At 37.7% G+C, this 27,500-nt stretch overlaps 2 protein-coding genes across 16 annotated transcripts; one reads left to right on the top strand and one right to left on the bottom strand.

The window, feature by feature from the left end:
• On the bottom strand, window positions 1-14,274 carry KCTD18 (potassium channel tetramerization domain containing 18). Of its 4 annotated transcripts, none has more exons than XM_056348547.1 (7): window positions 14,096-14,274; window positions 9,162-9,359; window positions 7,671-7,882; window positions 6,580-6,773; window positions 5,370-5,464; window positions 4,849-4,951; window positions 1-3,564 (listed from the first exon to the last, which is right to left on the bottom strand). In XM_056348547.1, exons 2-7 carry the CDS (start codon window positions 9,316-9,318, stop codon window positions 3,030-3,032), a joined length of 1,296 nt encoding a protein of 431 aa, XP_056204522.1. In that variant the 5' UTR covers window positions 9,319-9,359; window positions 14,096-14,274; the 3' UTR covers window positions 1-3,029. The 4 variants fall into 4 exon arrangements, with proteins under 4 accessions (XP_056204522.1, XP_056204523.1, XP_056204524.1 ...); XM_056348548.1 differs by lacking the exon at window positions 14,096-14,274 and adding an exon at window positions 10,677-10,773; XM_056348549.1 differs by lacking the exon at window positions 14,096-14,274 and adding an exon at window positions 10,209-10,269.
• SGO2 (shugoshin 2) lies at window positions 10,367-27,097 on the top strand. Of its 12 annotated transcripts, XM_056348534.1 has the most exons (7): window positions 10,785-12,062; window positions 12,419-12,550; window positions 14,834-14,994; window positions 16,613-16,788; window positions 17,180-17,257; window positions 17,993-18,075; window positions 19,227-19,491. In XM_056348534.1, exons 2-7 carry the CDS (start codon window positions 12,504-12,506, stop codon window positions 19,258-19,260), a joined length of 579 nt encoding a protein of 192 aa, XP_056204509.1. In that variant the 5' UTR covers window positions 10,785-12,062; window positions 12,419-12,503; the 3' UTR covers window positions 19,261-19,491. The 12 variants fall into 12 exon arrangements, with proteins under 12 accessions (XP_056204498.1, XP_056204501.1, XP_056204509.1 ...); XM_056348523.1 differs by adding exons at window positions 10,367-10,493; window positions 13,764-13,885 and having other exon boundaries at window positions 11,894-12,062; window positions 12,465-12,550; window positions 14,834-18,075; window positions 19,227-27,097; XM_056348526.1 differs by adding an exon at window positions 13,764-13,885 and having other exon boundaries at window positions 10,677-10,801; window positions 11,894-12,062; window positions 12,465-12,550; window positions 14,834-18,075; window positions 19,227-27,097.
• The last annotated feature ends 403 nt before the right edge of the window (window positions 27,098-27,500 follow it).

Here is a 27,500-nt window from a genome sequence, read left to right as displayed (position 1 = left end):
CAGCATTTGTGACAAAAAATTTAATGCATCAAACTACACTGGTGATACACGTCAGCCTTTAGAGTGCAGCTGCTAGTTACTCGTAATCCATCAGATTTCTAAATTGGAGTAACCTTCTGAACATGGTCTTTTCTGAACGTGATCTATGATGAATGGTAATTTTACCAAGATTCACAGTAAACCGTTGTCAACACCACTTGACCACGTGTCTACTCCCAGCTATAAAACTGTAGCTCACCTTTAGTAGTTTCCCCAGACAAACTATCTAGTGTGTACATACAGTGTATCCAGTTCATCGGTACAAAAGCAGTGCCAGCTGGTACTTCGTTCATTGAGTTAGACAATGGAAATGTTGAGAAAATTGCAGACTTTCAAGAAACTTGGGAACACAGAGTTTTGAGGAAGTTTCAATCTGCAGGAAGCTCAGACTTGCAGAATTTCTGCTCCTTGTTCCATGCATCAGAAAACAAACAGCCTGTTAGCCAGGTTAAGGGGTGACTCATCCTTGGACTGGCAAGTTTCATTTGTTTGGCTTCCTAGAGAGAAGATGAAATTCTATTTTACGTCCACATTTTAAAAAGCTTTGGGTAGATAGGGGCAAAGCTATTTTTATAGTGAAAGTCACCATGAAGGTTAATGCTATTCAGCTATCGTAAAACTGCTTAGTATGAGTCCATCAGTTAAGAGAAACACAGCAAGATTCACAGGCAGGAAAAAAAAAGCAAAAATGCCTACTTGGTTAAGTTCAAAGGACATCTCTGCACCTCATCCAATTAAAAATAAATAAATAAAACCAAGTCCCTCAAAAAATAATCTTGCTCTACCTCTCCACCACAGACACTTTACTGTTTCATCCATTGAAATTCAAAGGAGTTTTTTTCCCATTTAACCCCAAGCATGTACATCTAGGACAAAGAGAAGACGCACTAAAGCCACTGTAATGCAAATGACGTGGATGTTACTGGAAAAATTCTGTACTACCAGAATAATTAAACACTGAGCTAGTACAAACTCTGAAAGTCCTGTAGGACTGTTTTCAAAGCTTTTTTTCTTGTGTGCATACAAAGTGTGATGCTCAACTCTATGATCTTCGTGAGCTTCAGTGCCGGCTGGACTTGATCTTAAGGGTCTTGTCCAACTTAAATGATTCTATGATTCTGCATTTATAGAAGCCTTCTAAAATCATCAAAAGTTGAAGAGGAAGGAAATCTGCTTTAAGACGCATTGTAAAAAGATTTCAAGGTGCACAGTGGAGTGCTCAGCTATTCAATAAATAGTGAAGTAGAAGGCACACAAGGTAAGTATTAAAAACCGCTTTCCAGTTAGATTATTATGAAAAACAAATCTCACAAACTTAGTGCCAATGATGAATTGCATGCTCAAATAGGAAATTAGATTATGTTAGCATCTTCCTGTAATTTTTGCCTTGTCCTTTCCTCAGTGAAACATTGCGGGGGGGGGGGGGGGGGGGGGGGGGGGGGGATAGGAAGAGCCTTGGGATTGTCGCTCTTTAGGGGTTTTTTTAAGAAAAAACAATGGCTTAGAGATTCTAAAGTTAAGATGCTTTTCAACGTACACACCAATAGCAGAAAATTACAGTACTGCACACTTTTACAGTGACTACTGTTCATAACAAAGTGTCTCCTTAAAAATAAGTTAGTACATTTGGGGTTTTTTTACTTGTGCAAATTATGTTTAAAGTCCTTGTGGTTAGGAGAAAACCCTGAAAATGTGATCGCCCCTAAATGACCTAGAAAATAAAACATCTGAACCCTTCTGTAATTCCAATAGTCTCAGGAATTTTAAGAACATTGCATTTTGGCAATGTGATAGGACCTCTCGGTGTTTAAGAACAGGTGTATTTACTGTGCTGGAAAAGCAAAAGCCAAACCAACAAAAAAAAACAACACCCAACTGTAAGCAACCAAGGGCACAAACCAAAGCCAGATTTCATTCACTAATATGAACAACTAAAAGGGCTTTTTAAAATCAGTGGAGCCAAATTCGGCTTTCCTCTGCTGGTAGAAACACAGCAGCTCTTCAGTACCATCATGCAAAATTTACTGTGGTACAAGAAGGTGTCCTCTATCCTGCTCTGGGGGAAGGCAGGGTTCTTTCATCTTTCCTCAAACCAGGGCACCTCTGTTAGCACTGCTTTCCTGCAAGGAAGTTGAGGTTGTCCCCTCCTCATTTGAAAGGACTTGCAGAAGGACACAGGGGGGCCAGGTGTAACTCAGACCCACGGGGCTCCCTGCAGCTGGAGAAGACACCCCTGAGGTGCGATACAAAATGCCAAGGCTGCACCGGCTGCCTGCAGCAGCCCCACCCCTGTGGCAGATCACACCGTGTTAGGAAAGCAGTATATGTGTGTCTCAGGTCTATGAAAAAAAATGCTGTGTTACTCCCTAGGCATACTTCTTCCCTTCCTGTATTTCTGAATTTTCTTGCTGTGTGCAAGCAAAGGCGGTCCCTTTCATTGCCATTCGTAACAAAATGGTGGTTTATCCTCACCAGAAGCCCCAAAAAGTGCTTTCAACTTCCAGAATCTTCACAGGACTGGCTATGTTGACACTTGCCGCAAACTTGTATCTAACAAAAAACACTTCTTGTTACCTATTTTTTCCCACTTCAAAGATACAAAGTAAGAAATTAACATTAACTAGAGTTAATTAAAGTTGATGAAGTGGTTGTCTTTTATGCTGTGCAAGTACTCCCTTTAAAAAGGGTCAGGCGTACTAGTACATCCTAACAGAAGCGCAAACATGAGATACTGGAACATTAGACTGCACGTGCTCTGTGTTTGGGGTTTTTTTAAACCCATTTTTCTTCCTCTCCAACATCTAAAAAGTATTTAGAAATAAAGCAGAAAACACACTTGGTTTAAGTGCTCTCTCTTCTCCCTGTGCTTTTTATGAACTTTTTCATCATAATTTTCTACCAAATCTTCGAGTGAACAGCCACACGAGATGACGATCTCTTCTTTGACCAGATGATACAAAGCTATCCGGTCTGTGAGGCAGAGTCCAACGTTATCCATCCACTTTATCATTCTTAAGCTCAATACTCTCTGCTAATACAGCTGGTTCTTTCTTGTTTAGTGCCATAGAAGGAGTAGGAATTTCAACAGCAGCACTGTCCTTTTCGCTTGTTTTACCAGATACAGAAGATGGAGGCTGAGATGGTGTTGCAAGAAAAAGGGGAGTTCGCTTCAGCTTTACTATGTGGTGGCTTACGGGCTTCCTAGACACTGCAATCTTGAACATCATTTGACATGGTGTCCCATTGCCAGCACTCTGCCTTCCACAGGGCACCTGGAAATTGCTGGACGCCCTTGTGCATGTCGTAGATAGAGTTTCAGAAGCTACTTTGTGCGGTGTCAGACTTTCACTATGGGGTCGTTTAAGAGTCACTGCAGAACGTGAAGCATTGCAAGCAGCTACCTTTAACGAAGCTGAATTCTTGACTTTGATGTGGGTACTTGTTGAGGGACCCGAGTATGTAATTGGCTTGGGAGCTGCTTTACATGGTAAGTAGTCGTCGTCTTCAGTAAAGTCGATTAATCGTCTGTAAAACAAAGAACTTCAATTGAAGAAACAAACTATGTACATAAAGGATTCTTTTTATAACATTAAAAAATAGACAATCTGCAACAGCCATCCACAAATCCAAAGTTCTTTTAATTTTTGCTTGTTACACTATCATTTGTGGTTGTCAACTGTTCATCACTGCAATCTGGTTTGCCTTTATGGAAATAGTACCATCAGTCTCTTCTACCTGTGTAAGCAATATTACACATTGAAAATTGTAAGAGAGATGGTGCACAAACTGCTAAGGGAAAATCAATGAGAAGAGGCTTGAGGAGTTACAGAAAGAAAGTATTAAAATGCTAAAAATTCCGTCAGATACAAAATCCACCAAATACTAGTCTGATGTGTTTTGCCTACAAAAATGTAGGACCAAACTGCACGTAAAGACAAAAGTTCCACACTATGTAATCTGAGAAGAGAAGAAAGATATCGCCGCTTTCTCCCTCTAGTTCTTTTCAATACAAATGATTATGGATAATCTTTCAAGAGAAAACTTGTAAAAAATAGCCAAAAAAAAGAACCTATGTAAGAGCGCCTATGGAGTCCCCTGGCAACTCCAGGGATCAAACAATCACAGTCCTTCCTACTTCAGCTATGAAAAGCAAAGAATGCAGTATCAAAAAAAAAAAAAAAAGGCAGGGGGAGGATGGGGAGATAGGAGTTTTCAGTTGGATCATTGTGCTGATATCACTCTGTGGCTGCTGCTGAAATGACAAGTATGGCCAGGGACACTGAAGGTCAGCAGGAACCTCTCCTGAATAGCAGCAAAGTGGCTGTAGGGTGGCTCAGATCAGCGGTGTAGTTTCTTCACCTGCAAAGGCTTCTTTTAGGTAATGGAGGTATAGCCAAAAGTACCACTGTAGAACTGCAAAGAAGAAATTCTAGAAATTCCTTCTACAAAGAAGGCATCTCACGTGAAAATTAGTTAACCTTTTAAAGTTTTCATTTATATTTATTTATTAGCAATCCATTTATCTAATACTGCTCTCTACTTCTTGAAATTACTCCTTCACAGTCTAAAATGATGTTTTAAAGGCTGAAGAAGTAAAACAGAATAGCTTCAGCAGCCTAAAAAAGGTAATTTGTTTCTATCAAGTTCAGTTCTGCTAATAAGTTCTCTGCTTATAACACATATTATAAAATTGTAAATAGCAAAAAGAAAAAACATTCATAGCTATTCAAATAACGTGAAATCATAGGGAAAAGAATGATTGTACTGTATTTCAGCTTTATTTTAAGCCACATATGCAAATCAGCATACCTTTTATGAACTGGAGGCATATGACGCAAACTGCCTTTCAAAGGGCGTTCCTCAAGAGTCCAACATTCAATCAGCTCCTGAGGCACTCTCCAGTAGCTGACACCTGCATTTCAAAGGGAAATTGTATTGATGAGCTAAGAGAACATAGTCAATATTATGTTTATACACACATCTATTTTATTATGTAGAATTTCAGCTTTGAAACTACACTGACATGAACACTGGTTACAGCCAGCTTGTTTCTAGGGCTTCCACCAGACTGCCCAGTGCTAGCAGGGTGTCACCCCCTGCAAGTGGTGGCTCTCTCTACATATATTCATTCATACCAACTCATGTCACCTTGTTGAATCCGTTAAGATTTTTTTTCCCTCCCAAACAGCCACTACTATAGGGTATTTTACATGTTACTTACTGAATGAGTGAGAATGTATGCAGTTTTTATTACAAGTAATTGGCAAATATTTTTCTCATTTTTCTGTAAAAAAGTAGCCTTACTGAAATAAAAGAAAAAAATACTCTACCTCTCCCTTCCCAGGCATCGAAAGCATCCATCATCTTTTTCAACTCAGCTACTGAGTAATAGCTCCAGATGTATTGGAGGTTATTTCCAGCTTCTCTAGAAATGTGGTTTTAAAGGTAACAGTTACGTGGTAAATCCAGCTAAGTCCTTAAAAATGTAACACTGGTGATATGTTACCATTCTTTTTACCAAATCCTAACTACAAGGACTTCACAGTATATGTTTCAAAAATTAAAGAGGAAAATGTTACTTAGTTTTCATTTTTGTTTGTGTAAGAGGTTCTAAATATTCATTCTCCTATGATCTGCATGCATGTGAACACCTATTGCTAAAAATGGGTATCCATGAAAGAACAAATGTTCCTGAAAGAGTAATTACAGGTTTAATGGTGTAATATTTACTCTTCTAAATCTCAATCATTTATTCAAGGGGAAAATGCAGTGGGAGGATAGATAACTGATACTATGTGTCCAAATACTCTTGGAATAAACGGTAATGTTACCAGCTTAACTTCAGTAAAATAAGCCTCTTAATTATAAAGATAATGAAACACTGAAAGCTGTATCCTGATCATGTTTCAGAAGGTACACTGTGAACCGCACTTCTGACACTGTACTGTGGGACCAAGAGAAAGGCAAATTGCTTCCAGACATTCATAAGTACAGGTCTACCAGTTACTTGTAATTACTGTCATAAAAATACATCAATAGTGTAGTAGAGATCTACATGTTCTTTAAAGAATTAAAACCATTTATGTTCATCTTCAGTTCTTTTCAGTGTTAAATATTTCTTTCAGCTGTTTTAGGAAACTGCAAAAACAACTGCATGAATCACAACCAACATGAATATTTCTGGAACTTTTTCTGTATTTAGTGTAAATATCATCTTACATTAGAAAGTAATTCTAAATGATTGAGATATTTTTAAAATAGCAAGTAAAACCTAATGAGAACTTACAGCAACTGCATGCTAGGCCACTTTTTATGGACTCTCAAGTTCTTGTTCTTCATGCTTAGTTTTTATCATTTGTTTAATGTGACCACTGTATTAGCCAGCTGTTTTCAAAGCTGGAAAGAATCTGATTCCTTCCAACGATGTATAATACAATACTACTATGTTACACTACGTATAATAATATTTAGGTAATACTATAATATGTGAGTGTTCATTCTCACTTCATAGTGCTTTCATGTGTTTGACAGTCATCTTACCTTTTGTAAACACTTCTACTATGAATTTTCATTCCTAGCTCCTTATAAATTGCATCAGTCCCATCAGCTCTCGTGGCATACACACCAATAATTTTACTTTCACAGCTTGCTCCAGAAGTGTTGAGATAGTGCAGGACCCAAACTGTAGGCTTGGTGCAAACTAAATCATAAGAATCACAGAAATCCAACAAAGCCTAGAAAAAACATAAACAAAAAAATAGAGAACATTAATAAGAATACAATATTTTTAGTTGAATAAGCTTTCATATTTAAGTTTACTGGTGAGCTCTTTTAAGTAAATCAAGGATACAGTTTATAGGATATAAATACAAAAAATAATATGTGTAGTATTTCTTATCTGATGTTAACAGAGAATACCGTAAAACTAAGAGAAGTTCAAAGAAAGGCAACAAATACTCAAAAGCATGGCAAATCCTTAATATGAAGAGAAACTGAAAGACCTGGAAATGTTTTATGCTTTCCAAAAGGAAATTAGTAAGGGAGAATGTGAAATGTATGGAACAATAGCTTACTAAGAGAATATAGATGACTGTCAGCACTAACACAGCCAAAACTGTTAATAAAAGTTAGTTTCCAATCAGTTAATTAGAATCAGCTTTTTAAGTTACAATACAACAGACAAACCTTAGGATTTTAAATATTAATTTTTTTCTCCTTTCTTGTTCTAAAAAAATGGCAAAGTACATTTTGTCTTTAAAGTTTTAGGATGAATGTATAAAACTGAACAAAAAACCCAAACATCCTGAAGGGATCAAATCTAATCTCAAGTAAAAGCTGAAACCAAACACAATGTAGTTCCAACTATGAAAGCTTTACAGCAAATCTGCATGTGAAACAGACTCAAATTTAAACTGCTGCTGTATTACAATTATGGGAGAAGCTGATGACCTTAACTACTATGACTGTATTATCAACTCTAGGATTTCTTAACCTAAAATTCTGAATTTAGTGATAATTTAGCGTGGTGATTAGAAAGTCCTAGCTTGCATATGCTGTAGTTTTAGTATATGATGCTAATGAATGGTGTGGATTAGAAAGCACATCTTTAAAAATTTAAAAAATGTCAAGACCTTTTTAAGCTCTATATTTGACCTTAAAGAATATGTCTCCATTTCATTGGCCAAATGTTCAGACAGACTGTATGGATAAGGGATGCCAAAATAATCGGCTTCCTCCTGCAGCGCAATTCGAATTTTTTCATCTCCAGGAATCCGAACTTCTCCATGAAGATAATCCAAAAGATATTTAAACAGGCTTCCATCTCTATCAATTAGACATGCTCCTGAAAACATAAATAAAATTACTTAAAATACTACTTCCAGCAAGTGAAGACAGACTTCTTACGTTCTACCAAATCATCAAGTAAAGCCTTTATAAAACTTCTGTACTAGTTTTACCTACTTAGGAGGAGTAAGTATACTGTCTCTATTTAAGATCTATGTCTTCTTTTAAAACTAGTATTTTATTTCCCTGGAATACTTGTTATTTGAAGATAACTTTCTTTTTATTTCAAGATAAATTACTAGTGCAGTAAACATTTCTTTGTAATTTCAGTGAAATCCCTAATCTGCATAGGACTGTGCCAGCATACAACCTCATCTGTACTGCACTCACTTAAAATGCTAAAGTCTAATTCTAGATGCATTTCTAATTCTACCTGCAGATACATCTTTTCTTGCTATTGCAGACATTTTTTTAAATTTTAAATCTAGGCAATTTAAAAGGAGTTGGAAGTAGCATCAGCTCCAATACATACCTAGCCTAACCCTCCCTGAATATTGCTCAAGTTTGGCAGTATTTTTTTGTTTCTTTGTCTCTCCTTTGCCTGCTGGGCTTAAGGACCGCTGTAGAAACTGACCAAATGATACACAGCTGTATACAATAGGCTGTTCACTACTACTGATAAGACAGTAGCAAGTTTCATTTCAGGAATTTTAAACAGTCAAAATGTACAACAAGGAATTACTATTCTCCATCCATCGTGTCTTTAAACTGGCCACACTTTGACAGGATTTCCAAGTCACAAACAAATGTGAAATTTGACACATGAATAGTTTTATTCAAGCTTTCACATCTAGCCATGGTGGTGAAAAATGCAGTCTTTACCGGGTAATGAGTATTCTGAAACAAAGATTAGACTCTCATCTCCTTATGTGATGAGCCATAGAGAGCGAGGTGCCTTTGGAGAACACAGGGGTTCATAAACAGGATCCCAGTTAAAATATCAAATATTCTGCCAACTTCATTTTTACCTATTTTCATATTCATACTGAAGCAGTACATTCCAAAGCCACAGTTTGGACTGGGACAAGGCAGGTGGTAAGCACTGTAAAAACATGTATGTTTGCAAACATGAGTAGTCTGTGGAATTCAAATGAATTACTCGTAAATATAAAGTCATGCATGCGTAATTGGTTTACATCCCGGAATTAAAGCAGCCAACTGATGCTCAGCAGACTGGGAAAAGAGATATACTATAAAATGCATAACTATATATAAAAGCATGTATTTGCCACAGAGCTCCCTGAGCAGTGTTGTATTTACAGCTTGAATGTATTTACCTGATTCATCCACTTTTAGAGGAAAGCGTCCACTAAACATAGACGCTAGCATTGAATCCTTAAAGCGGCATAAAGACTCACGCCTGGCTGTGTATAAACATCCTCGCACATTAAGTCGTAGAATACCCTGCACGTCTTCAATTTTGCCCTCTTCCATTGCATTTGCAAATGATGATGTTAATTACGAGCTATTCAAACCTGAAACAGACACAATAGTAAATCTGACACCAGTTAAGACTGAACACACTGTATACAAGACCTAAGCGTTGGCTCAGTTCTTACATGTTTGTCACAGGACGCTGTAAATCAGCTTTGAAAATAGTTCTGGAGTTGTACTAGTGCAAACAGCCAAATATTCTACACCTCTACTACAAAAATCTACAGCATTTTACTTTGCTAGGAAATACAGAGGTTCCTCTTTCAAGACAAATGGGCGAGCAGAATTACACTGTCAGTACATGCGAGCAGAGCACTGAAGGACGTTCTGGGAAATCTTGGTTGGAGTATAGTTCCCAGCACTAAAAATGCACAGATTTTGTACCGGTAACTTGGCTTCTTTAATATCCAGTCCTAACTAGGGCTGCTTTAAGGAGTCGTTGAAGCTGTCACGTCAATACCCTCACCTTGCCAATACATACTCATACTTGGGCCTGCCTCCAGTGCCCGACGGGGGCGGGGGCAGTGTCTGGGCAGGAAAAAATGGCACGAGAAGCTATAGAAAAACTTCAAAACTTTTTTTTTTTTAGGTTGGGTTGGGTTGGGGTTTGGGTTGTTTTATTTTGAGCACGCCCTGTGAGGGTTATTAACTCCTACTGCGCGCCCTTCGCCCGGGCAGCTGCTGCCGTTCGCTGCACCGAGCCGAGGAACGGGCCGCCTGCTGAGGGAGGGGAGGGCCGGGCCGGGCAACAACCCTCGCCGCGCCCCCCCCCCCCCCCCCCCCCGTGGGGCGCTGCCCCGCCGCCCCTCCAGGAGCCGGCCGGGGAAGGGGGCTCAGCTCCCCGCCCGGGGGTCCCGCTGGGAGCGCGGGCGGCCGCCATCCCGCGTTACCTGCGCCGCCGGGGCCGCCTCGCCGCGCCTGGACCGGACAGGGCTTCTTGGGGCGCCGCCGCGGCTCCACAAAATGGCGGCCGGGCGGCGGGAGGCGCGGACAGGGACAGCCCCTCGTGGCCGTGCGGCGCCGCGCCATCGCCGCCTCCGGAGGCACTGCCGGCCGCCCGGGCTTCACCCCCGCGGGTCCGGCGGTCAGCCGGGTGCAGGGACCCCCGCGGCTCTGCCGCAGCCTCCCCCGGAGCGGGTCCTTCAGGCATGGCTTCGATGTCCGCGGCCTCTGAAGTAAGGCTGACCCGCGTAAACGCGGCAACGCTGTAAGGCAGAAACATTTCCCGATACTAGTTTTTTTGAATGATTATTTTACTATAAAGGTTTGCTCAGAGTGGGTTTGATTTAGCAGCTTTTTCTGTAGGCTCAGCAATGCCGCAGCTGGAGCCACTGCAACCCGCCGCGGCCCCGCGTTACCTGGTGGCGGTGTCGGGCCTCCTGCTCAGCGCGGGCCCGGCAGGGGGGGAACCAAGCGACAGCGACAGGCCCCCTGACACGGGACATGTGGTGCTGGTACACGCTCCGGGCCTGAAGACGCAAAGGTCTGCTTTGGTTAAAATGGGGGGCAAAGGCAGGAAAAAGTAGCCTGGGGTCATCTGGTGTTCTCTGGCCGGCTTGGTGGTGCCTGCTTGTCCCTTCGAGCAGACCAGCTTGCGTGTCAGCAGCAGCCTGCAGTTCCAGCCAATACATATGAATGCAGGCATCTTAGGTTTTAATTTGCTTTCCTGTTGCTTGTCAGTGAAATACAGCTTTTTTTAAGCTTCAGATGTGCTCTCCCTTACTCAGAGCAAATTATTAATGCATTAAAATAGCATGGATGAACGTGGGCAAGGGGCTTCACCCTTATGCAGCCATTTTGCAAAGACTTGCAGACACAGTATTCTGTTAAATTGTTTATGTCTGACAGATAGTACCTTGCTTACTAAAATGCGTGCATAATCAATGGAAATAAATTAGCTTCTCATTATGCTTTTGACTCAGCCTCATTACAAAGTTTCTGTACTCGTGACAAATGGTTCTAAGATCCAGCTGTATTCTCTAAAAAAGGTTGTAACATCATGTCTAGTTCCCACTTTGTAAGCTAATAAAGTAGTATTTTTTGCCATAACATACATAAGAACCTATCGCTGTGATACAACAAATAACCAGTAGCTGCATGCAAAAATTAGTAGGGCAGAACTCAGGATATCTGCAAACTTTCTGGAAGGCATAAACCGATTATATGGTTAGAAAATAAAGTAAGAGGTAACTAAAACACAAATATTAACCATATGTTTTGATTGCTATCTGAAGCCTAGTAAAGATCCAGTTACTTAATTGCACGCTGCACACTAAGAAATGTGCCTAGATTGTATTTAAAGAGTTTATCTGTATTTACCTAACAAATTAACTCAGTTATATCTTTCAAGCTGCATGTTTCCAAGCTCAATGAACAAAGACATTTTTTTTGTTTTTCACTAGTTTCCAAACGAAGCCAGGCTTACACACTCCTCCTCTCTATTTTTGTGTTTAAATTTACTAATCTCAGTTAGATTTGACAAAGGGGGTCTAGGCATCGAGAAATTAATTTTTTTAAGCTTGTGCAAGAAAGGGTGTGATTAGAGGAAGATGTGTTCTTTATACTATAATTTCAGGAAAAACTATACTATGAGCTCCAGTCTTGTTGGACATCACAGAATCCACAGTGGCAGAAGCTGGTCTACATGACCTACCCACCAGAAGTGCTTTAGTCACAGCTCGTGGCTTACTAGATCCTGTGGGATTAATTCCTCAACCAAGATCTTCCCAGAGATGGATTTGCAGGTATCTAGTAAGATACAAATTCAATACAACTCTTGCCGTATGGTGAGGGCTTTTACAGCAGGTCTGTCTGTCTTTCCCTCCCTCACTGTCACTTCTATTCAGTTTAAAGACCAGTCATAGGATTCCAGTAACTGAAAACCAGAATTCTGCTCTTAATATATATTTAAGATATACAGGCTGTGAAACTTGGCAGTGCTTTGAGCTCTTCCCCACTTTCACTGGCTGGCAATTAACTGGAGATTTTTGCATGTGAAACGTTACAGAGTGGGAGCTCCTCAGTGGAGTGTAAAGGAAAGCAGGACCACAGATGGGAAGACAATATACTTAGTGTTTTGTTTTAAACTTATTGCCCACAGTAGCAACAAACATTAAATGGAAACACATTGGTGACTGCCCTTTCAGGACTCGGGACTGTTGTAAAACTGGAGGAAATGAAAACTCATGATTGGATCTGGAGGAAAACAGTGCTTTCTGGAAAGGATAAGGAGGTAAGTTTTATTGGATTGGTATTCTATTTTTTTAAAGTTATATAAGGTTATTTTCTCCTTTATTTGGGCAGTTTTCCAGTGGGTACAGTCACTTCCAAGTTGCCTTGTAAGAGGGAATTTACCAAAGGTTGTGCTGGATCAAGTCTGTATTTTAAGGGGATTGCATAGAATCATAGGGTTTTGCAGCTTCAGGGCCATGCTGAGAAACTCTGCTATGTATCATGGAATCATTTAAGTTGGAAAAGACCTTTGAGATCATAAAGTCCAACCGTCAGTATACACATCACACACAAATTAAGAAAAGGTAGGAAAGAGAGACCCTCCAGGTGCTTTTTGCAGCAGATGATTAAAATAGTAAGTTCATAAAGGTACATTTTCAAAGAATGCCACTGATACTGTGTGATTCCTTTGATTTACTCTGTAGCATATTGTAATGTCAGCACACAGAAAGGTAAGATTTGCATGATGATTACTGCATTATGGACCCTAATGCTGGTTTTTATTTCAACCTTCCACATCTCTGTAAGTCTTCAAATAAATTAAAACATTAACTCTCTTAAGATTTTCACAAAGCTCTTTGCCATAAACATACTGATTCCTGCATCAAGTTTAGGAATCAATGTCCACCTAAACTAATGGTAGGACGGAGCACACACAGCCAGTGAAAAAGAATGTCTGTGAAGGGAGTGTTAAAGAGCAAGGGCTTTTGGGATCAGAACAGATTTTGGGGAAAAGCATTTTATTAGACTAAAACACTTCCTTGCAATTCCCAGTCCTAATGTTAACTGAACCAAACTAGAAGTGGGCTTGCTCAAATTCTGATGTCAGAGACTTCTACCCTTACAAGTCCTAAGTATGTGGGCAGCATACATACCTGCTATAATCTATTGGGTTTTAAATTTATACAGTTTTCATAACTGTCCCGATGACTGCCTATTCGTTGTTTATCATTTCATCCATTACTAACAGCTAAAGATCAGCCAGAAAGGCATGTAGCTTTCCACTGAGAAGGAATTACATGGATTTCTGCTTTTAACCTGAAGGAGCTCTTCAAACTGAAAGCCGAATACCTCAAACCCTTCCCTGGCAGCCAAGCAGAGTATCTTGTAGTTCCTTACTCCCTCCCTCACAGTGTACTGAGACTGATGCTAAGTGGTTATATAATTCGGTTTTGTTTTTTTTGGTTTGGGGTTGTTTTTTTTTTTAATTTTAGCATTATTAACGGGTGGCATTTGAAATGGTTTTGCAAAGACACGTAGTTGAGATGCTATGTGCATCCCACTCTTCGTAGAACACCCGGGAACGCCACTGAAGAACCGGAGCCGTGGACTGAAGGTGAACAATGACGCGTATCCCGCTTTTGAAGGAAATGCCCGCCACGGGCTGTGGGAGCGCACGAGAACCACTGTAACGCGGGGGGCTCCGCACGGCCCTGAGAACGGCCGGGCCCCGCGCGCCTTCCTACCGGCCGGGCCCCGAGCGGCCAGGCGCCCGCTGCAGGGCGGGGCGGGTGGCCCCGCTGCCGCAGCCCGGCTGCGCAGTTACCTCTGAGTGACGACGCGCGGCCCGTCGCCGAGTCCCCGCCGAGATGGCTGTCTCCTCTTGCTTGCGTGAACCCTTGGGTTAAGGTGTCATCCCGCCGCTTAATTCTAAACGGCAATTCTACACGCAGGGCATGCGAGTGGGCACGGCCAGCCGGCGCCGCGCTTCCCGCCCGCCGCCGGGCCAGCCCGCCACACCCCCTCCCTCTCCCCGCCCCCCGCCCACGCGGGGCGCGCAAGCTGCCTGCCGCCGGCGCGCGGGGGCGCCCTGAGGCGGGGCGCGGGCGGGCACCGCCCCTTGCCGGCGTGAGGAGAGCGGGAGAGGCGCGGCGGCCCGAAGCGGCTTGCGGGGACGCAGCTCCCTTTTGTGCCTGTGGGCCAGTCTCGCGGTTTATTTAAATGCTTCGATTTACAGTGTGCCCTGAGAAGGCAAAAGCTGGCCTGGTCATGTTGTGAAGCGATAACGCCTTGGGGTTCTTCCTCCCTTTTAACTGTAAACTTGGATAGATAACTTGAGGGAGGGGACAAGAGCAAATATCTGATCCTTTCAGTCTTCGTGATAATTAGTTAAACGTTTTGACACTCTGTGATAATATGACTTGTTAACCTGTTTGAGTCAGTTGAAAAAAGGTAAAGACTTAAGCAATTTTCTCAACTACAAATCCTGAAAAGCAATAATGAAACGTAATTTTACCAAGTGTGAGAAAGATTATGTATTATTTCCTCATTCCCCCTCGACAAGGTGCAGGTTCATTTTGATGATGGATAAAGAAGCAACTGGTAAATCATTGACCATTTTTGCCTCAAATGCTGTTAAAGGGCATATGAAGAGGAGGGATGGAACATCACAAGCTGCAAAATGGAATGCTTCTTTAGCAACTAAAATAAAAACTAAATTACTGAGTAAGTCCTGTTAAAAGTGAAGCCATCTACTGCACTTAGCAAAAGGAATAGTAATTGTACGTAATGTGGTTTGCTACATTGTTGCCTGTTAAAAATATTAATGTGAAACGTTGACATTTTTAGGAGAGTCAGTAAGTTAAAACACATAAAAGTAAGTTATTTATCTAATTCTCTGAATATTTTCAGTGCTTGCTTTTTGGCATGCCAGTGTTTTTTAAAAGAGTGTACTCAGGTGCATTTCTAACATCCATGTCCATGCCCATTTGGGGCATCGAAAAACTGAGGTATCAAAATGAGTAAAATCAATTACCTTTGAAAAGTACAGTTGCCATAGTAAAATATCTAGTAGTCTCATTTGCAAAATAGGATTTATATAAGATTCTTCATGGACTTATTCACTGAAACAAGGAAAACTGCAGATATTATTCTGCTGATTTAATCATTTGCCAGAAGGTACTTTGTTTTCTCGGTAAGTCAGGATTAATTTCAAACATAATTTGTCATGGTAGATGGTTGGGGTTTGTTTCTGCCTCTGACAGAAACAACACTATGGAACATCTCAGATCCTCTTCTGCAAAAGGTACTATAAATGCAGCAAATCACCGCTATTTCAGACTTTTCCAATTCAGGCAGCATGGTTAAGGGAATGTTGACTTCTGCTTCTCTTTCTCTCATCAGTGAGGCAAGAATTTTTTGTTGTTTGTATATATGTATTTTGTGTGTGTGTGTGTATATATATACTTGAACTTACTGTGGCTTTATGTCAAAAATACTAATTTTCAGTGAAAAATAAACAGTACAGGTGAATAATGGTGCCCTTTAGAAACCTCTGCACTGCAATAATACAAATAATTCACTTTAATTTTAAATCACGTTTGGATTAACAAAGTTCCGCTGTTGTTGCCTGTTTCCTAAACCAAAGAAATAAGGCCTTGCAAATTTTGGATTACAGGACATGAAAGTAATAACATAAGACAATGAAGAGATGTAATTGGAGCTAACCTTGCTTCTTTTTGTACTATAAAAGAATATAGTCAGACTTGTCTCTACCTGGAGTTCAAGTTAACTCTGTGGATACTATGAATGTGAGGCATAAAAAATCATCCTGGTAATATGCAGTGTCACTGGCAGGGCGGGGAGGGGGGAAGAAAAAAGTTCCTAAAACATTCTGTAACAGATACGAGTAGGCAGGTTTACATTAGGACGGTGGAGGGTATATTTCTAATTTAAAACTGTTTTCTTTCTGTTGTCAAATCTCACATTTATTCTCAACATTTTTGAACTTTTAAATTTGTAAAACCTGTATTTGTATGTTATAAATTTGATAGCATTTTTATGCCTGTGATACTATCAGTTTTTAAATGCTTTCTTCTTAAAATAACCTTATTTTAAAAAATCCAGACTAGAGCAGAATCTGTGCATAAAATTAACTTGAACATGAAACCAACCAAGTAGTCATCAGAATGATAGCCAACAGAAACAGTATTATATCAGAAAGTGTTAGGCTTCGATATTGTTCCACCAAAACCTACAGATAAAAATGTTATATAGTGATAGTTCATGCAGAGAGGGCCTGGATTTAAAGCTATTGAAAATAATATAATTTTGTCTCCTTTAGATAACTCATCTATGTTTAAAGTATCTTTAAAACAAAATAATAAAGCATTAGCTGTGGCTTTGAGTGTGGAGAAAGAAAAATCTCAGAAGCTGAAGAATGAGAAGATTTTTCTTCAGAGGGAAGTAGAAGAGCTGCAGCTTCATAATATCTTGCTTCGTCGAAAACTGAACTGTTTGGTATGCTGCAAATAACATTCAAACTTAGATCAACTCAACCAAGCTTTTATGTATTTTGGAAACTTAATATTGCATCTTAAAATGGTGATTCAAAATATACAACTCAGATTGTGAGTTATATCGTCTGATAGCATATTATTTATGTTTGATTTTTCTTTCATAGGGTTTTTCTGTGCTTACCATTTTGTCCATCAGTGTATATGTCTATCCACAGCTATTTTAGTGTCAGCATCTCTATTATAGTGAGATGGTATTAAAAATCAGTTTGTGCTCAGTAGAGTGTAAAAAAAAAATAAATTTAAAGCATGGATTCACCTTTATATTTTGTCTTTTCTTCAGGCAGAAGCCACATAAAATATATTTTGTTAATTACTTTTTCTTTTGCATGCAGAATACAATTCTTATAGAAATAGAAACGTTTTTGAATGCTAACCTCTTAACTGCAATAGAAATAAGCAGTCTTTCTGAGGTAAGACTTTTTTTGAACTATTAACATATTGAACTCATTTTCCAGGGTTATATTTTCAAGGCATCTAAATGAGTACAATGTTGCAATCATTTATGCATTTTAAAACATTTACCCCAAGTCTTTTAAACTTGGGATGAAACCCTAGTGAAATCAATTAAATTTTGCTGTTGCTTGCACTAAAAATTTATGATTTAATCTTGTTTAGGAAGTATCTAAAAGTTAAATATCTGATAGCCCTGATGACTTCATGTGGTTAAAAAAAAAAAAGTACAATATGTCAGTATGTGGTATTCTTCGCCAATGAGCAAGCTGCTTGCCTTCCTTACTTAGTGCTACAATAAATATCTTGCATGTGGAAACTATACCAGAAAACGTAGTCCATGTTAGTCCTTGTGTCATGGCAAAATTACAGTTAATTTTTTAAAACAGTATTATTTTTATTGTCCGTTCTAAACAGTTGCTTAGTGTTGCTCTGTGCTTCTATGTGTATAATGCAGTTTACATTAGTTATAGCTACATTTTAAAAGTCTGTATGTTACACTTCGATGCATTATGTTACAGATTTTGATAAGTTTTGCTACAGAATATTTTGTATGTGTTTGAATATCGTGCACCTTTCATCAGTACTTCTGGTTTTTGCCCATTTATGATTTTTTTCCTGTGGATATTTACACTACTTAAAACATAAGAGAATATTCAGCTGTTTCTACTTCCCCACTGTTCTTCTTTTGAAAGAATCTTCAGAGTCCTTTTCCTCTGTCAGCTGGTTCAAGTAGCTCTACTGCTGACCAGTTCAAGAGTACATATCAGTCTGCTAGGTAGGTGGTTATATGAAATGTGGAAGTTGGTAAGTGTCTGTGAATTTTTTTACAACTAATCTTGATATATTGTCCTAAGTATATTTTGAGGGAATGAGAAACAATTTCCTGCCTAAATCAGAAATTATCTATTTGCAACTTGGAATTTATATACATAGAGAGTGGTAGACAAAACTTGTGTTTGCGTAGCTTGCTTCCTTCTCCATGGGATCTCACCAGCACAAAGCAGGATTCTCTATTGTAAAAAATACATTTGCCCCTAAGACAGAACCAGATTTCATACCTGAGTTCTCATTTTCTGCTTTTATACATTATTAAGGGAATGTTTTCAACAATTGAATGTTATGGCATAAAATGTAATAAATTTCACAATAAAATTTCCTCTTCTCAGATCTACAGAATTGCCAGTAAAGCTTCCTTTAATTGCAACAGCTAACGCAAAGCAGCAAGATAGCTCTTCTGTGTGTGAAATACCAAATTCTTATAAGTGTACCACTATTTTGTCCAAGGAAATGTATTCAGATCAAGTCAAGTTTGCATTATCATTGCCTTCTGGTGCAAATAATCAAAAGTTAATTGAAATAGACCCGGTGGAAGCAACCATTGACAAAAATCTATTTTTAAAAGGTAGGATGTATTTCTGTACAGGTGATGTATTTTTCAGAGCTAATGAAAAATAGTAATTTTTCTAATTATTAGTATTTAATATTTCATTATTTGATGTGTGATACAGAAAGTATATCAATACTTCTAAACTAATAAACTAATAAGGAATAGAATGCTCATGCATAAGTATAGGTGTCATGACAATCACTTGTAGAATAATAGTCATTGAAATAACACAGCTGAAATGTAACAAAATTAATTTGAACAGAATAAAGCTTTGATAAGATAACCAAATAATAACTGAAGTCGTTATAGAAAAATACATTTTTTAGTTATACCCAATTTCAAAAGTCCAGCTTTGGTAAAATACGATATTAATTCTAGTTAACTATATTTTTAAGGACCAACCACAGAATGTGTGTATTCACAAAAAGAAAAGCAGCTTGAAATTTTCCGTGTTTCTGGTCCAGCCTTCAGTAATGTTATTCTGATAACTGTGCTCCATTGTTTCTTTCCCTGAGCTGCTGAAATTTTTCTCTTTACAGAAAATCAATTATGCACAGAACTAACTTGCAATAATGCCTTCCTGACTCCTGTCAAAAATACACAATCTCTAAGACAGTCTGGGGAGCTTACAAAACAATGTAATAATAGTTCATTGCCATTCTGTGGAAAAGTGACTGAAAGAAAGAAACATGCAGTACTTCCTAAGTCAAAAACTCAACCTAATATAAAAGATTTTGATGAAAAATGTAGCTCAAATAATTTGCCTCATCATGGTGTCAACAGTGTCAACACCAACGACATGGTTTTGCAGAAAAGTTCAAGTGACTTCGCTCACGTTATTCCTTCACCTGTTAAATTCAGCAATGAAAGTATCATAGATTTTAAGAAGCTGCTTTTTACTGACAAGATGAAGCCTGAAGAAACTGTTTATGATGCTGATATGGAGCTGACTGCCAGTGATGCAGGCGAACTACTCACAGTTACAGCAAAACACACAGGTAAATTACACCAAAATAAAAAGAGTAATGCCAATTCAGATAAAATATTAGCAAATTTTAGAAAAGTAAAATGTTCAAAGAAGGATAAAGAGAAAACTAAAGGTAAGACTGAAGTCAGTTCAATTTTCTATGCAGAAGAAAGGCAAAGTAGGGCTGACAATAGTGAAGTTTCAAAAACTACTGACTCACAAACTGAACTTTTCCATAGTCAGACAGAACAGCTGCCTACCAGAAATTCTGTAGGGAAGCAGATTTTGCTAAATACCAGCAAATATTATCAACCACAACACTGTCCACATAAAGCTAAAGATACTAGGAGGACATACAAGGTTACCTTCATAAGTACAGGAAAACAGAAGACAAATAAAGAAACCTTCTCAGAAACATTTGAAGACACGGAAAGCAAAGCACAAAAAGCAGACTCAAACTCATCTATCCACAAGATCCCACCAGAAGTTTATTATGGTGAAAATGTACCATTCCAACATAATACTCCTAATATATTGCCTTCACAGTGGGACTTTCTGCATACAAATGAGAAACATAGACGAAAAATAAACAGGAAAACCTTAAAAAACCCTTCTAAAATGAACACAGCAAAGTACTGTAGAAAGGAAAATGGGCAGTGTGGAAAATATATTTCCAAAAGGTCTCAAACAGAGATACACCAACATAACAACAAGAGAAAACAAGACCAGAAGAATATTACAAAGATAAAATACAACAAAAAAGGTAGTTACAAACAAAGTGGAGAAACTGAACATGACAGCATTCATAAAATTACTTGCAAAGCAGACAAAAAGAGTAGCCATCTTTCACCAGGCAGATTAAAACATACATTGGCAAAGGCTAGCCAGAAAACATATGTAATACCAAAAGAAAATTTTACACAGTTCTCACCTTGTAAAAGTGAAGAATTAAAAAATAAGGATACATTTCATGCAGAGACTATTCATGGAAATAAAATAACTGAAACTTGGCAAATGCAGGTAGCTTTAGTGACTCAGAATGTTATAGCTATGAATACACCACAAGCTAAAGAACAAGTCAGTGATAATGGTAGTATGTTAAAGAAAATAGATTCCTCATCAGTGGCACATAAACCCCTTAACTTCAGTAATTCTCCTGATAATCAGGTAAAGCACAAACAGAAATTTGGTTCTGATATTACTGAGACCACACCAGAAAAAAATCATTTCAGGCATATTGATCAGGGTGGGCAGACTATTTTGGATAACGAGGAAGTCCCTCATGAAACAGATTCCCTTATGAGCAAGTTAAAGTCTACAGTTCAAAAATCAGAAAATTTAAAATTCTTACCAGTCCAGTGTTCCAAGCGTATGCCACTAAATGTAGATAGCTTTTCCCAAGAAGGTCTTTCCAATGTGAAGCTCCCAGATCTTGATAACCATGATGCTTCCATGAACTTCTCTATACTGAAAAACTCTGAAATATGTGAGGGAAATGATCATCGTAAAGCACTGGATTCTGGAAAAGCAGAACAAAAACTGGATCATATTTCTAAAGAGACTAACAAAAAGACTCTGACACCTTGTCATGGTAAGTGTACGGGTGTGCCTGAAACAGTGGTAAGGTATCTTCTTTTAATACTATCCTACTATTATTGCTTGCTTAGAGTGATGAAACAGGAGTGGAAAAAGGTAAGACTGAAAATGACTAAGATTATTCATTTTCTATATCATATATCAGTCACTGTATCATTTTTAATTGTAACTAATGTCGTTGTTACTTTCCAGTACATTTCAAGTTGACATTTATTTGGACAGATGTAAATAGTCTACATTCTGAGGAGCAATTATAGTTGTAGCGTTTATTTGTTTTTCAAAGAATGTGATGGAATTCATGAAGCTGGGGATAGAAAAGATACAATAGCTTGAGCTTTTACAGCAGAAAAAAAAGAGCAAACTACACTGATCTTTCATAAATGGAGAACATAGCTGGACTTAAAGATTTCATTTGTATTTCTTTAGAAACACTGCAATTCAACAGGAATTCTGAGATCTAAAAAAAGTACTTTGAGCAGGTTTTCTCTAGAATCTGTCCATGAGCAAACTTTCATGTGACAACCTCTTTTTTGGAGGAAGATACATTAAATTAAGAAAATAATCAAACTTTAGTGTAGTCTGGAAGATAAGTTTAGAGTCTTCTATCATACAATGAAATTACTGTAAAGGAGCTAAAGGAATATATGACTAACACATCTATGCAACAGTTTAAATATGCTTTAGAATGTAACTTTGAAGTTTTGTAGCATGAGAAATCTATTTTGTAAACACGTTTATTCTCAACAAGTTCCTATTTACTTCATTGTCTCTGTCCCAACACCTAGACTAGTTTTCTAGTTCAAGTTAATACTTTGAATCACAAACTATCAAGCAAATACTGCCTTGGCTTAATTTGAATCTAGGACACAATGGCCAAAAAAATCTCCTCTTTTACATGACAACAGAATAGACATGCTGGCAGAATTAGACCATTGTGTGAGGTATCACTCCTGGTAATTTGCATTTGCATCTTTTAATTTTCAGTTTCTTCTTTGGAAGATAGTAAAAGGATCCCATAGTTTTATTGGCTTTAATGATAAATCAGTAAACCCTTATGATCAGTATCGAAGATTACTGACATAAAAAGCAAGCTAATCATTTGATCTTCATCCATTTAGTTCAAAAAGCTGTTCAGTTTTGTATCCTACATCCAAATCTGTACCTTGAATTAAAAGAAAGCAAGGAAATGACATCTTTTCTGATAATACCAGCTCCTCTGATCACTACCTTGAGCTGTACTAAGAAATACACCTGAAAGTCTACTGTAATTAAAGTCTCTATATAGTTAGATCTATGTGAACATAAATATTCACACTCAAAGGCATCCAACTTTCCTAAATAATGCGGTGTCATAGATGTCTCAAAACTCTTACTGCTTAAAGGGAAGCTGACCTGATCTCTAACCTTAAGCTTTAGGAAAAGCTCAGAATAACAGTTTACTTTCACTTTAAAATTAGTACAAATCAAGATTGATTTGTGAGGCAGCCAGACTTAGGAGGTTTTTTGTGATTGGAGAGCCCTCTCGTTTAAAGCAAATTAGGTCTTCCAAGGGACTTGTTGCAAGCAGCCCAAAGTCACCTTAATATGTCTCTTGTAAGTAAAGTTAGCAGAAATCCAATGAAGAACCTCTGACTTTATGTCTCTGCCAACACATTTCAGAAGACGATGAAACTGAGTCCTACCGACTGAGACATTTCACTTGATCTCAGCACAGAATTCTACTGCAGGGCAATAGTAACTCAGCACTATCAGCTTGACTATGATTTAAGAGTGTGTATGCTAGACTGTGCAAATTGACAGGTATGTAAAGTGATATAATTTATTAGTCTCAAGACAGACACAACAAAAAATTCATCATTTATCCCATATGCCTGTGAATTTCCTTCATGAGATCAATAGCTTCCTTTTGCTGCCACAGAGGACCTAAGGTAAAGCATTCAAACTCAAAAAGTAAAGGTAAGAGTTTTAAATTCAGTTCCTTTGTAAAATTACATTTTACATGTTCTTATGTTCTCATCTGGATGCAGTAGTTCTAAAACTTGACCTGTATCAGTGAGGAATGTACATTCTTGGAAGAATATACAAGGAATACAGATTAAGATTATGTATTTCATCTTGGATTGCTGTCTGCATTAAATTATAGTGCTTTTCAGAAAGACTATGATCTATTAACGGTTTAGAACTTTTTGAAATGTGTGTTAAATAATAATTTCAGTATTTCTCCCAAGTTATCAAAATATTTGTCTACAAATTAAATATTGATTGTTTGGTCTGGCATTCAGAATTTGTTTTAAAGGATTATAGAAAGCTGACATAAACAGTACTTCTGCCAAGGCTGGTTACTTTTTTTTATGGAGTATTCTGCTTGGACACAGTCAGTGGTTCAAAACACAAGGCACTGTAAATACTTTGGTGGTATGCAGTTTTGAAGAGAGGGAAGCTCACTGAATCACCTTGCTATGCTCAGTTTATGCACATATGCCCAAAGAGGAGGCATAAAGTTGGAAAATGCAGTACTTGAGAACTGTTATACAGATTGAATATTCAGATTATATATGTATGCCCTTCCCCTGCATCCCATTTTTTATTGAGCATCTTTAGAGTAGGAGCAGAAAGAAAGTACCTGAATAAAGAAATACTGATTATGAATTGAAAGTTCACTTAATGATTCAGAAGATATTTTAAATAAGGCATATAAACTACGGTGTTCACAGGGAGAAAGGCTTTGCAAGATCTGAGAAATACTAGTACAGGATCTCACACTTCCCTACCTAAATACCCCAAAGCTTTAGAAGAAAACTTGGCAGCACCAACTAGACGAGGAAAAGCCACTGTTTGCTACAAAGAACCCAATCTAAACCGGTAGGTATACATAAATCAGGGCTTTTGTTTGTTTGTTGGAGTACATAACTATCTATCCTCAGTAAAGATTTGCTATTAAAACACCCACCCAAATAAACAGTTCAACTATCTCTTTTGCAAAGATACTTCAGTGTTGATATAAAACATTTCCTGTTAGCGTGGCAGGCTTTCCAAGTGCCAAAAACACAAACAGTACTCAAGTCTCAAAATTCAAATATAGCATATAATATAACATTTCATACTAGTAGTGAATAATAGTGAATTCTTAATGTTTAACATGATATAAACCCCTTTAGAGGTGGATAATTGTACATGTTACATTTAAATGTAAACTTCTACCACATTAATTTCCTTGTAATATTGTCGAGTGGCAAGATAATTTGTGCACTAATATTATAGAATTCAGTTGTTTTGCTTTAACTAGCTGTATCTAATAAAGGAAATAATTTCAGTTTAAGATATATTAATTTAATAATTAGTTATTTACCTCTCAGTGTTTCTTGCTAATTTAGTGGCACGGGATTTCCAAGATTGTTAAAAGACAAGACATAAATTTGTGTAATAATTATTAAAATTTAAAATACAATTTTAAAGCCAAGCTACTATTAAGAAAACTAATACATTTGCATTTAGGTGAATAGTTCTAAATCCCAATGGACCTTTAAGTTGGTAACTTCTGAAAATATTCTGAGAGGTTTTTGCCACAAAGTTGTTTGGGTTTTTTTTGTTTGGGTGTTGGGTTTTTGTTAAGTATAATATTAATCTAAAGAAAATTTATGCTGTGTTGTGTGTATTAGTAGAATGCATATTAATGAGTTAAAGATGGTATAAAGATTTCCCCCTAATAGTGTTGAGAGTGAAAGGATTATAGCAACTTAATTTATGACAAAAGTGTAAAAGGAGTGTCTTCCTTTTCTGATAAAACTGTGAGAGGAAAAGAAAATAAATCCACAGACTGAAAAATTTAGCAGTGTTCTCATATACCCTCAAAACATTTTTGTGTACCTCTGTAAGTAAGCAAACAATTAATTGAAGCAATGCAACTGAAAATAAATAGGAGCTAAAAGTAATGTAGGAAGTGGATTTTCACATTACCACTGTTTTTTCAGAACTATTTATGCTAGATAGCTTGTAAAAGAAATGCAAAGAGATCAGAATTACATTTTTCTTATACAAATTGTATTGGATGCCAAAATGCTGTATTACTATGATATAGACACATTCTCCTCTTACCCCACAATGATTGTGCATTTCTGGAGAGAGACAGTAACTAATAACAGAAAAAAAGGTGGCTGTCACTCAAAATTTTAGATTATTGTCTCCTATTGATATTTTATTTTCAAGTATACTGTCCTAAATTAATGCTGTTAAGCTTTTGGTTTAAATAATTTTTGAGTTTTGTCTTACAGGAATCAGTTACGATTACTCAGATATTAATATGATACAGGCCACATAAAAAGACTACTTTTAACATTATTTTGGAAAACGGTAGTTATCTATGTCTTGCTATTTCAGACATTTATTTTCTGTAACTTTAATTCCTTTAGTGTATCAAACTTCCATTGAGTGTATTTACCATTTGGAATTATTATAATTACATCATTATTACAATTATAGTTACATAGGTGCTTGGTGATTTTCACACATGATGTCTTTTATTTCTTTTGTTTACAGCAAATTAAGGCGTGGGGATCCATTTACAGATACACAATTTCTGGATTCACCAGTCTATAAAGTAAAAAATAAAATAAGTTTTAAAAGTAAACACAAATTTATTTGAAGAAGACAAGGCTATTGTCTGTACAAACAATACTTCTAAAATGGGTACAATCTTAAATATATTTTTATATATATGTGTTTAGCAGTATAGAGTAGTTACTGTTCTTTGATTAGTAAAGGCCTTCCAAAGTGGAATTTCCTGGAAAGGAGCCCCTACATAAGGGACACAGAAACCTTTACTGAGGAAGGCAGATACAGGTTAGGCTCTATTCTTGTGGTTTGCATTTCTGGTCAGTAATTTATAAATGTTCAAAGGGTTTGCAGCACTTTTTAATTTGTTAGAAAATTGTACAGTTTAATAAGAATTAAAAATAAATCACCTTTGGGAATTTTATTGTGAGTTTTTCATAATTACCATGAGTAGAACCATTTCTCTGTGCTGCTTGGAACAGACACAAGCATCCCAAATTTTGATAACTCTACTGAAATAGATACAGTCTCTTTTTCTTTTATTTTCTTTTTTTTTTTTTCTTTGATAGTTGACTTTTGGATTTTACAGAATCATACTAAAATTTGAGGAACAGTAGAGAGAAGTCTAGTGTCCAGAGCATGTGCTAGAGGCAACCAGAAAGAAAATAGCACTGCAATAGAAATTCAATAGCAGATAGGATCCATACAAAGCACCACCTTGAGATTCCAGTTTAGAGAGTGCTAGTGTGGTAGCTAATACAACCACATCGTACCATTTGGCTATCGGGTTTTTGTACTGCTTCCCCTCTGGATTCACATGAATCACTTCTGCATTCCATAATGCGCTGTCAGCTGACAGTTTTCTGGCATTTTCTGAATCATAGCTGCTGCTAGCTGCAGGCTATAGCTCACAGTCAACATAACTTTAGGTTATATTGGATAAGGTTTAGGTTCATTTTGCAACCAATATAGCCATAGCTCATTTTTAATGAGATACAAATAAGATGACTTCTTTCGGTTATAGAAGGTGGTCCTCCACACAGTGTGCAGTTATGCTGAGGAATTCCTTACTACAAGAGTAGATGTTATGAGTTTGCATGGGCTTAAAAATTGGACAAATTAATGGGAAAAAAATTATGAGGAATTACCAGAAACACCATTTCTGGCACAGGATGTCCCGAAACTGCAAATTGTTGAAGGGTGGAAGGGTGTTCTGGAGAAGCCTTACTACGCCTTTTGTTAATTTTTTAAATACATTTTCCAAGGGCATTCACTGCTGAAATGTTCTGAGACCAGTTCTTTGGTTAGCCAGACCTTTGGTCTGATATCTTACATGTTTTTTAACAAGTGTAACTGATACTTTTTCAATTTATAATGTATTCTAAAAAATACAAAGCTGTACTCTTTGTACTTCATTGTAGTTTCCATTGTAACTTGGGAAGTTGATGGAGAAAATAGTCCTGGAAACTGTTTCCACACATGTTGAAGTCAAAACAGCGATTGGAAGTAGTTAGCGTTGATTTAGAAAGGGGAAATCATGCTTTACTAACTGATAGCCATCTACAATGAGACGTTTAGCTTGGTGGGTGAGGGGAGAGCAGTGGATGTTGTTTATCTCAACTTTGGTGAGGCTTTTTGCATTATGTTTGATAACATCCCACGGGGAAGCTGGCCAAGTATGTGTTAGTTAAGTGCATGG

The sequence above is a fragment of the Falco biarmicus genome, chromosome 8, assembly GCF_023638135.1.
Source record: "Falco biarmicus isolate bFalBia1 chromosome 8, bFalBia1.pri, whole genome shotgun sequence".
Taxonomy (NCBI): Eukaryota; Metazoa; Chordata; class Aves; order Falconiformes; family Falconidae; genus Falco; species Falco biarmicus.
The sequence above is the reverse complement of the archived record's forward strand: the minus strand, read 5'-3'. Positions and strand labels throughout refer to the sequence as shown.